The sequence below is a fragment of the Haliaeetus leucocephalus genome, unplaced genomic scaffold (genome assembly GCF_000737465.1).
Source record: "Haliaeetus leucocephalus isolate CR32 unplaced genomic scaffold, Haliaeetus_leucocephalus-4.0 Scaffold92, whole genome shotgun sequence".
Classification (NCBI taxonomy): domain Eukaryota; kingdom Metazoa; phylum Chordata; class Aves; order Accipitriformes; family Accipitridae; genus Haliaeetus; species Haliaeetus leucocephalus.
This window is the reverse complement of record NW_010972528.1, coordinates 5579004-5591292: the sequence shown is the minus strand read 5'-3', so window position 1 is coordinate 5591292 and position 12289 is coordinate 5579004. Positions and strand designations below refer to the sequence as shown.

Sequence of the window (12289 nt, the reverse complement as noted above, 5' to 3'; positions counted from 1 at the left end):
AACTTCTATATTTTAAAAAAATATTACAAATGCTTTCAGTTTAGAAAATATTTAAATATGATATTCAGTATGCTTTAACTTGTTTTCTTCATTTGCCAAAAATTGCAAGAGTTTTGTTTTCAGGCTGAACTGGCTAAAAAGACAGTTTACAATGCCTTGGAACATGCTGCATGTGAACAGGCTTCTCACTCTGCTTCAGCACAGAATGCACAAATGTGCTGCTAGTGTCTCATCTTACCTTAACAGTGCCTCACTTATGTAAGAAGCTTTGATATATGTTGGAATATCAAATTCATACTAGGATTTCTTACATAAATAAAGCTATGTATAGTGTTTCTCTCCCATACTTCTCTCTAGGATCCTAGACTTTCTCTCTAGCTCATTTCCACATTTCTTTTCTGTAACACCAGGTATCAGTACTCACTTCCTTGCAGGAATCCCATGCCTGCTGACAGAATAAGATGAAATCTTGACATTCTGTTAAAAGTACTGTGTGGGAAGATATTTGCTAGCCAGTGCAAGAAAGACTAGAGAACTAAATGAAACTTGTCTGCTAATAAAGGGCCAAAAGAAAAGTAAAAAAACTGCCTTAAGCTTAAAATGTGCTTTACAATGAAGCAGAAAAACCTTGACAAATATTTATCGATGTTGTTATGATAACACTTAAAGGCGTTATCACCGGTAGGGAATTTAGAGTGCCTGAACAAAAGCTGTGATGTAGGTGAATTTGATTCTACTTCTTTATTCCAGAGATCAGTCATTTTTAAGCAGCAGGGAGAAAACCTGTGTGTTAATATAATATATTAATGTGAAGCTAACACTGTACACATCTCTATACTCCTATAACATGGATGCATAGATTCTGTTACTTTGGAGAACAATGACTTCATATAGTCAATTTCTTGGAGTAACAATCATTTCCTATCAAGAAATGACGCACCTGTCAGGATCAGCCTGGAAACCTCTTGCATAAACCTGTTCACTCTTGTTAGCACAGCAGGGTGACTGTTAGAAGAATGGATTCCTCCATTCTTCACATATGTCTCTTTTGACACTTGTCAGAAAAGCACATACTCTACCACCAGGACTGCAAGCATTGCAAGTACAATCTGACATGAGGAATATCAGGTAAGTTTCTCTGTATAGCCCAAATTTCTACGCTCTTAAAATGCTGAAAGGCAACAGTGGAATACAGACAGGATGAAGAATAAAAGATAACTATGACACAAATACAGTAAATTAAATGGACTGCCAGAAATGCTTCCTGTTATTAACCGACTTAAAGACTTGAACATCTAAGTAAATAACTATGGGGTTCAGATGATAAAATAAAACAATAATTTTGTATCCTTTGTTTTTTTGCAAAGTTTTACAAATACAAGTAAGTATAGCTTCCTAACATATATAAGGAATGTAATTTGAATCCCTATTATACAGACAAAGAAACAAAACAAAAAAGGTACCTATGTCATACAATACAGCTATAAGGAAAAGCAAGCGTTCTCACAAAATTTCCATATTAATGATAGAGATATTGTCTGTCTGAAAACGTAAAGACAAAGATGCTTGTCAAAAGAGAAGAACCATCTTCGTGGTATGCAACAATTACTAACCTAAAGAAGATTTAAAAAAGTCTGCCTAGTCTCCTACTACCTTATGCTCATAGATTTTATATCATTCTATTTAGCAGCATGTTTTCTTGATTTTCTTGAATACTGAATATTTTTGCATTTTCTGCCACTAAAGCCATTTATTCAAATGTGGAACAAAAAAAAATCAACATTTCTAATAAACACTTATAATGATTCCATTAAGAAATGAAATTGAAAGAGAAAAATCAACTTTGTTTTGAAATCTTATCTTTCATGAACAGTAAATCCCATTCCCAACAAATTTTAGATTGGATATTAGGAAAAATTTCTTCACCAAAAGGGCTGTCAAGCATTGGGACAGGCTGTCCAGGGAAGTGGTTGAGTCACCATCCCTGGAGGTATTTAAAAGACACGTAGATGTGGCACTTAGGGACATGGTTTAGTGGTGGACTTGGCAGTGTTAACAGTTGGACTAGATGATCTTAAAGTTCCTTTCCAACCTAAACAAATCTATGATTCAAACATACTTTCCCATACAAATGCCATGCCAATCTGTATTTATTTATTTGTAAGTATAAACTAAAACAGTATAAAGCTGTGAAATGCATTATTTTCAGGGCCAAGTTGGCTCCTGTTTCAACCATAGGATTAGATTATAGTTGCAACTTTGGCTTAGCAGTCATTTTATGTATTATATTAATATCTCTTTTAACACCTGAGAATATTTATCTTTTTCAAGGGGCTTTCATTAAAGTGACTCTCCTTTTGGAAGACAAAGATAGGACGTGATGTATCTATTTATTTATGTTCTAATATGGACCCAATCATTGAGTACCATTTCTAACAACATTTATTGTGACAGGAAGCAAGTTCACCTGAAAACTTAATGCACCACTTAATATATATAATATACTATCTATGCTCCTATAATCTGGCATAGCAGTAACACCAATAAAGTGTCAGGCTAAACCATGTGCAGGCAATTTTAAATTATATTTATATCCTTGATAATTTGGTTTCCTGAGCTTTAAAGCTTTAGTTTAGTTCAGTTCCTGTTTCAGCTAAAAAAGCTTTGATATTAGCTTGTAAGGCTTGTGATAGAAAACATGTGTTGAAGATGTAACTAGGCCAGGTTTAAAATGCATAGAGTTGAAAACATTTGGTGAATAGGCAGAATCTTTCCATAAATTTTGTTTCTTGGTGGTCGTCTCGCTAGGATAAAGTGAGGAACTGGACTACTGATGAACTTCCTGCCTTGCTATTTAGTCAATACAGAATTGAAATTTCACCACAGACAAAACTAGACACACTGATAAATGCAGAAAACAACCTACCTGGTCACACAGAGGACAGTACCATGATGGCACACATAAAAGACAAATGTTTCTGTTGTGGGAAAAAGCTTGCTGCTGTTATTTTACCTTGTTTTTACCTTAGGTTTGTTAAATATTTAGTACCTAAGTATTTGTAGGTTAAATTGCAGCCCACAGACTAGCTATTTTCTTTTGCTGAACTACCCCTCAGGAAAAAAAGTATATTTTGTCCTCAGTATTGTTAAATTCTTAGTAGAACATGTTACCCACTCTCCGAATCTATATGGTAATAAGCAAGCAGATGACTTATTTTAAGTGAAGACTTTTTTTTTTTTTTTTTTTTTTTTTAAAATCTCCAAACCTAAGAATGTTTTGGTATGATATTTCCATCCTAACAAGTAATCATTTAATGGTGTTCCCTGCTCCATTCCAGTGAAACTTGTTTTCTGACCAAGACATGAAACTCAGCTTTAGAAAGGAAATGGAATGAAGAGAGATCACTCTCTTTCTACAGAGTGAATCTGTGATTTGTGAATAAATATGTATTTAAAAGATTTTCAAGTAACTCCTACACTTCAAATACGATCAGCAAGTATTCTACTCTTCTGCAAATTAAATGGATCTTTAAATTAATAACTGTTCCACTTTAATGAATATTGACCTTCATGAGGAAACAGAATCAAAGGATGTCATTCATTCTTTCAAAGCAATGCACATGCTATCTCAATCAAAAAATCTGAACGAGAACAAACTTATTATTATGAGCTTGGACAAGATTAATTCATACTCTTTCTCCTATGTATTCATATAATAGCTGCCTGCTACATCAAAAAAAAAAAAAAAAAAAAAGTTTTTGGAAATTCTAGGGCCAAGGAACACTTCCGGAAGCTCTTGCACTCCTTTTAGTACTCTGAATTCAGAAAACAACAGATGTATTTCTCTACCATCAGGTAGATATGTGCTTTTCAAATTCATTATTGAAAGAATGCTGATGATAAAATCTCTCTTTTGCAAAATGAGGTTGTTAAAAAAAACAAAAACAAAACCAAAAACAACAAAACCAAAGCACAGCACTGAAACAACATTAAGAGAGGTTGCAATATTCCATGCCACACGAACCTACTCAGGGAAGAAATGTAGATCAATTGCCACATCAGAACATAGGTATCATTCCTAGCTGAAACAAAATCGTCTCTATTAGTTAGTTATGTACTAACTTCTCAGGGATACCTCCTCAATAGAGTCAAACAACAAGGCAAACTATAAGCATTATTTACAAAGACCTTTTACAGAGTTATTCAGCTCTAATACGTACCTGTCAGTATGTAGATCTGGCTTTAGAAGCATAGACTTGAGATACTCTCTTCTTGCATGATTATTTGCCTTATCCACATGTATCACTGCAAAGCAAATCGGAATTAATATAATTAGTTATCAATTATTTTTCATCTTTTAGAAGAAAGAGCATGAAAAAAAGAACAAAGAAAAATAACCATTTCTTTCCCTTGTCTTTCCTAAGGAAAAGCAACAATGTTAGAATCAAATTTGAAAGGTCATGTGATCTAATGGCGTGTCACTGGCAGGTTTATGTGCACACTGTCAAAAAAGATACAAGCAGCATCTAAGCATGCCACATAGCTGTCATTTTCTGTTAATGGCAATAGCAGTCATGATTTTAAAAGCCAGTGGTCTTTATTGCTTTGTATTTGAAGTGATTTACTGCATTTTCTTCCACTGAGGAAGCTAGTGATAATGATAATGTATGGCAGAGTGCTTGTCCTTTTTGACAGCCTTAGTAATTTAATCCCCCTTTCCTGCCACAATACTTCAATAAGAGAAACATCTAGACCAATGGACTGGACAAAATCCACAGCCTGGGGAGCGTGTGAATGCTCTGAAAGCCTTTTATTGTTTTAATTTAAAATACAAACACAAGGACCAGCTTTTAATTTTTGTACCATTAATATGACCTACAGTGAAAAATAGCCTTGGTTTGGAAAAAACAATAAAAGAATGAGAGACAGGGTTTTATGAAATTCTTTAAGAAGTTTTTGGGCATCTTATATTAAGAAAGTAGCTGCTTTCTTGCAAATGGTATCAGCCTACAAGTATCAGTAAACTACTGTGAAAGATTATAAAAATTCAGGATGCAAAAATTGAAAAACAGTGTTAAAAGATTACTCCCCTCCCTCTCCCCCCCCAGTTCAAAATGCAGCTGAAAAAATTTTGCTAGGACAGAACTAGAATTAACATAACCCTCTGAGAAACAAACATAGCTCTTCGGAACATTTTTCATTTGGTTTTGAGGGCAGGAGGAGGAGCTAGAAATTTGTCTTTAAATTCCAATATCTTTAATATTCACTCTCTTCTAGTTACTCTGCCACTGCACTCAAAAAAGCTCTTTTTCACTCTCCACATCACAATAAGGTTTCCTTTTCCTACATGCTGACAGAAATCTTTAACATATTTCATACTGCCTTCTACTAATCAAAATAAACTTATTTGTATAAACAGAAATTACCAATTCTACCAAGGAGCAGAGAGCACTGGAATACAGGAGTAAAAAAATAGAGATAAGAAGGCTCAAATTAATTCCTTGTGGAGGGATTTATTGAGGGACATATCTCTAGAAAAGTCCTTCTAGGAAGCACACCTTCCAGAGCTACTGGTTCTCCAGTTTTCTCCAAAGCTGCTCCTTGGCTCTTAACTGGCCGGCAGAATCGCTATTAGAAACAAGTTACTTTCAGGAAACAGACAGTACAATTAGTATCTGAATCATTCAAAGGAATCTGCAATTTAACACCTTTTTATCTACTAAGAGAAAGCAAAGCATTGGTGCTTTATCTTGGAATCCTTAGTTTCCACCCACAATATTCTTACTCTCTTAGACAGGTTAAAGAAGCTGTTACTGCCATCTGCTATTCTTTTGGGCATGTGGATGACTTTCCACATATGCTACTCTCATGGCCAAGTGCTCCTGGGGCCACCACAGGAAGTGATGGGAAGGCAGCAGGGAGACAGATGGACAGCCAAAGAACTTCAAAGGAGCTGCCACATCAACAGATTCTTCCCTTTCCCATAAGCATCCCAAATGGAATTTCCTAAGTTTACTAATTCTGTATCTAAAAGAATTTTAAATGGAAATTATTTACAAACCTAAAGAGTTCAAATTCATTTCACCCAATGGAAAAATTCAGACTAGCAAGTAAAGCATGCAGCACAAGAACGCCATTCAAGTCTGGGGAAAAGGATTAACCATAGTGAAAAAATATTTTTAGATCCTGATGAAAAACATGTTTCATATCACCCCTTAGTACTACCTGAACTTAGAATTATAACATTGCTCCCAGGCATGGAAAATCTCATATTTTCATCCAATTAACTGCAAAAATCACTCAAAATTAACTTGTGACAGTTTGCATCTAAAATGATAATTTTAAAGTTTTTTCCTAAAGAAGCACTAAAACCTGAAGATTACAATGAACCTGGAACCTCATTAAAAATCACTGGAATTCCAAACATTAACTTAGCTGGTTCTGTTAGAGCATATTTTTTTCATAGTTCACTTTCTAAGAACACTAAATGACTACATGCTGAAGTAGAGTTTCATCACGATGATGAAGAAAAGATGCCTCACAGTGTGGAGCTATAATGGAGAAAAGAAATAAACACAAAAAAGTGTAACTGTTTTCTGATGCAAGGCCTTAACATGTTCATTTGAGTTATACTGAGGAATCCACCTTTTAGAATATGGATCTTCAGAAGTTTGTTTTTAATAAACTCCATCATCTTTCCCCCACCTCCCCTTCCTTTGGTCTACTTACACTTGTACTTCAAGCTGTTCAAATAACCACTTACTCACTCAAGAAAGCTTTCTGATTAAATATCATGTAAAATCTTTGCAAAATTTTATAAATCTTTCTTCTACTTCTGCTGCCTGTTCTCTAGAACCATTGTATACAGTGATAAGGACACATTTCAGACCTTCTGTCAGTCTTAATTTCTAGTAACTTTCTTGCCATCTCAACATTTTCATAGTTAAGTCTTCATATTTAATAAAATATGAATGCTTTTTGTTAACAACATTCATGAACTAACCTTAGCTTCGTAATTCAAGTAATTGTGGCCTTGACAAGAAAAAAAATCTTTATTTTACTCAAATTAAGATGCATTTATATGTGAGGGAGACTGAGCTTTGTTTGCCTGTAACAACATGTTTCCCTATGTTTTTCTGACAGTGAAACTGCCATTATGTTCACTTTAAAGCATATATTGTGACATGACTAGAAATAAATACATAATTATAAGTAAATAATGTCTGGCACACAATTTTAAACTGCATTAAAAAGTTAAACTATTAATTCATTGTGTACTAAAATCTGTAACACACCCTAACATCAAAACCAAACCATACCGAAATGAACTCCATCAAAAAAAGCAGAGTCATGGTGTGAGCACGATTTGGCAAGTTCCACTTTTCTTTGAATTTATGGGACTGTAGTGTTTAGAAGCATTCTAATAACTCTTTCCACCACTAACGAACACAACAGCTCCTCTCCTTGGTCAGTATGGCCATCGGTAGATATAACACTTAATGTCATGGGAAATGAAGAGTTATGTGGTATAACCCTGGAGTGTGTAAACCTCCCATTCAAGTTTCTGTTCCAAGACCTTGGAAGAAAGAAAATGACCTTCTAACCATTCCCGGTCCAAAAGTCATAGTCAAAATAAACAGTTAATGTCAAGTTAAATGCTAACCACTTGTGAAAAGGGAAATTCATAGGATCTTGTATGTCCAGATCAATGGAGTTCTACTATGTTGTTTTTCAACAAGATTACATTAATCTTCTGCTATCTTACATGTCAAGCAATGACAGCGAAGGATGTGCAAAAGGTATGGAAAAACTTCAAATGTTTTTTAAGCAATGAATCTCATGGAGCCTTCTGCATCAGTTAAGATGTTCTTAAAACAGTAAAGCTGTTCCAGTTATAAATAATATTAAATGTTTTATTTATAATTTTAGATTACTTATGGACTTACCCTGATTTTCTCCATGCAAAAATCTAGAATACTGTTAGTTTCCTTCTAAGCTCAATGTAAACTTCTTTCTACCCATGCAAATCTCATTTTTATTAAAGAAAATACTCAATTAACCTCAAATACTCAACATACTCAAATCTAATTAGACACGAATAAGAGATGCAGTAAAGCTATAGTAAACACACATGAAGATTTCATTATTATTATCTTACTAGCTTTCCAACTGACATTATCAGAAAGCAGACTCATTAGGGTTTTTTTTCCTCCTACCTGCAAAGCTAATCTTAAACAGAAATTAGATGACCAATTACCTAAGTAAATTCTGCAGATAACAACCACATTAGTATTTTGCTGCAGAATACAGTCCTAAAGCAATTAAGACCAAAACCACCTTTTGATACTGATTCGATAGGATATTTTAAAGTTTAACAGTTCTATATTTGATACTTAAGCAGCAAATAGAAAAATCTAAGTTATGAAGCCAGGTTTTGACTAGCAGAAATAATCTGATACAGCACTACCAGATTGGAAAGCCTTATGAATTACAGTCTCTACGAAGCACGATACTATTTTTAAATATCACAGCTTGAAAATATATTTAAATTTCATAATTGTCTTCAGAGTCTGAAATTTCATTCTGTATTCATCATAACTTTGCTGTGTTTTGCTAGTTTAACTTTGCAGAGTCAATACTTAAAAAACTAGTATTATGTTTAGACCGTATCCAATATACACAGGAATCAGAATATTGTGTAAGAATTTTTACACCTTCTGAATGCTTCTTATATTCAAAGCAATGAGAATTCAAGAAGCAAGAGAAATTAGAAGTGTTAAAGAGCTTTTATTGGCTTACGGTACTATTTCAATGAAGTTTTAAAAAATCTATTTCAATTATGTCTGCCTATCTAGAACATTTGGAAAAGTGTTTACAGCAGCTAGAAGGATGTATATTGTTCAGCTCATAAAAAGAGTTCTTACTTATCCGATGTCTCATTTAATGTACGATGACAGAAATCCCATTTGTTTGAATGGAAGTAAGCCTCAGTGAATGAAACAGTTTGCAGTGCTATTAGTTTTTTGCGGTTTTGTTTTGTTTTTTTTAACTAAAGCCTTACAAAGATTACTCTTTCTCAGAGTCACAGAAGCTAACACATTGTGCCATGTCTTCTATATTCTCTCTCAAATGGGCAGTCCCGCTATAGTGATGGATGATGTGACATCTACAAGGGATTTCAGTCTCCAACTATGGGGTAATCCAATAGTTTGAGTATTATGAGGATATAAATGAGTAAATTCTGTGGCAAGTCTCTTAAAATCAGGTTTCTAGATGGCAGCAATTTTAAAGATCTGTGACACCACTTTTCCAAAGCCACTTTCACAAAATTATTTTTAAAAGAATGCTTAATTTGAATGTCTGTATTGATGGTGTGTCACAAAGAGCAAACTGATTCACCTGCTCCAGGATACTCACAGCTAAAGTCCAAGACAACATGAAGCACTCAGACTGAAACTTAAATGAAATAAGACTAACAACAACAAAAAAAGTTAATGAAAAATTGAAATACTATGAAGTAGCTGGGAAAATAGTTAACAAGAGAATTACCAATTATTACAATAGTTCTATGTATGCTATTAGTGTAAATTACACTGTGTATTGACATAAAGTATTTTCAAATGTTCATTTATTAGAGAATAGCATATGAAAAATGCAGGATTAAGTATTATGAAGTAAATAGCAATGTATTAGTATTAAACATGGCTGAATAATTTCCTATTTCAAAAAGTTCTTATTAAAGGAACACTGAGTATTCCCAAGTGATGATCAAGTCCAATTACGTTTTCTCTTTTCAACTGCATTTTAGTTGTACATGGTTACATGGAATGTTTTTCTTTCGCTATATCATCATGTACTGATACAGAAATCAGTTCATCATGTTCTTTTAAAAAGAATGCATAAATTTTGGTTATGTATAGCCTAATTTGAAAATTTATGCGCTAGCAGCATATTTAAATATATTGTAAAGTTATCATTTCATACACAAGCCTACTTCAATAATTCATTTTATACTTGATAATTTCATCCTTATCTCATTTCTTAAAAACCACCTTTAATATTTCCCAAGATACTTGAGAAATAGACAAATACAATTAGTACACAGATAAAAGCAACTATAATATATAGAGGAAGTAGACTTTATTGGCAGGCATTTTCATAAGACAGAATTTAAAAGAAGAAACAAGCCTGCTCACGAATACATTGTACTCACCATTGCTATAGTTATAGTGAATCCTCTGACCACTTGTTGGTTTTGGAAGTGACAGTGGGGTCTCCTCTGCAAGGAAATTGTATAATCTGCATTCTACAAACAGCTGCTGTATTGTTTCATCTGATGCAATTCGTGACTCAGTAAGACTGAGCGATATAATTTCAATCCGAATTTTTTCAGTTGCCTATTTAAAAACAAAGCACAAACATAATACAAATTATTTTGTGTTTCTTGAAGTTTCAACACAAATATGTAAATGATTGGCTATTTTGTATGATTAACACCAATTGATTGATGTTGACATAGACACAATGAGATTCCAAAGTCCCAGGGTTTGTAGTTAAGAATATTGTTGCAACAGATACTGCTTTACATTCGGTGTTGAAAATATTTTTGCAACAGTCATACTCTGCTGGAGAAGATTAGGTTAAGGTTATCTTCATGTACAAATGATATCTGAACTGTAAATTTCAGTTGCCATTATTTTTAGCTACACAGCAAAGCCATTTGTATCTTGATCCTGTAACTGCTTGAAATAGTCTCAGTAATATTAGGTACCAAAGTTTTCCAAATGAAAGAGAATTATTACTCAGTGCCTACTGCAGACTATACTACAAATAGTTCAATAAAAATCCATCAAGTCACAAAGTAGTTAGGCATGTAAAGTAACACTGTATTTGTATGGAATTCAACTTTATATACTGAAATTTTCTAGTTAAAAGTTAAAATTAACAATATCATAATAAAAGTAATATCCCAATTGTTCTTTGCCAGAGCCTTTTCTTCTTATCTTTCACTAAAATGGCATTTTTCTGTTGCTTATATGAAATTGTTTCATACTGTTTGGCAAAGTCTATATTATTTGCGTACAGATAAATTTTAATAAGCTTTATGTATTTAAGTGGGAATGTCAGACTCGACAGAAATATTTCCCTAGGTAACTCTGTAATTCAAAGAAAGAAAAGCCAGTATGGTTTCAAAATTGGAGTACCTAGGTGAGCATTCAAAGATGAGATTCTTCAAAGAGCAAACAGAACACACTGGAGTTCAGAAATGTCAAAAAAATTTTTTTTACTTCTTTCTTTTCAAGTTCATAACTCTATTAAAAATATTTCCCTATATGGAAATATTTTGACAATTTTTGATTGTAAAGTTAAATCACTTGAAGTAATAAATTATATTCAAAAGATTAGCCTTCTGGATTCAGTGTTAGAACTTCAAGTCAATATTCTAATTTATTATGGAGATAGCTTATATTTTTCCAAACAAATTATATAATTAATCAAACTGAAAAGCAGGTGTGTCCTATTGTAAAAATACCCATCATAGAGAACAATTTCCATTGCTGTCAAGCCTTTTCAATATTTGATGAAGTAATTTTACCCACTCCTTTCAAAAGACATTTCCTTTTATTATGTATCCTAAGACACTTTAACTAAAAACCCAAATCTGAATATTTCAATAAGGTTGTTTTATTATTCAGTAGATTCATGGAAATTTTACTAGGATGACAGAGAAAATTCCACACCATTCTGTCTCCACTAATACAGGTACACGGCTTCAGCTGGCAATATTACTGGGATTAGCATAGAATGATGAAATATTTAAAGGAAATTTTTTTTTCTAAAATCTAATAAATCAAATGACTGCCAAGTGTCATTAAAGTGATGGTCTTTGACTTGAATATGCTTTTCATATTCAAATTTGAAAAGAAAGAGATGAAAGCCTGGAAAGGTTACTCAGTTTCAACTAATAACCTCAAGCACTCTACATTCACATGCATAAAAAATGAAATTGGCTCTATTGTCTAATTTTACTTCAGAAACAACTCTTTTCTTCTTGCACTGAACAGATGTATTAGCATCTGTATTTAAAGTGATATGCTGAGTGGTTTTGTTCGTCCCAAAGTATTTAGCAGCTATGTCAGACTAGTTTGTACACAGACAGTAGTTTATGATTCAAGTCCAAAAACAATATCCTGTATTATAAAGTATTCCTTTTACATATCTTAAAATTTGTTTGACATATTTAACACCTGTAATTGCATACTGTAGGCAAAGAATATTAGTTTTTCAA

At 33.2% G+C, this 12289-nt stretch overlaps 1 protein-coding gene across 1 annotated transcript in view; it reads right to left on the bottom strand.

Moving 5' to 3' along the window:
• RPGRIP1L (RPGRIP1-like) overlaps nt 1-12289 on the bottom strand; it is an 80495-nt gene that overhangs the window by 6737 nt on the left and 61469 nt on the right. The window contains exons 23-24 of the mRNA XM_010584901.1: nt 10214-10397; nt 4221-4305 (exon numbers count right to left, since the gene is read on the bottom strand). Coding sequence (XP_010583203.1) covers nt 4221-4305; nt 10214-10397 — 269 coding nt within the window. The remainder of the gene's footprint in view (nt 1-4220; nt 4306-10213; nt 10398-12289) is intronic.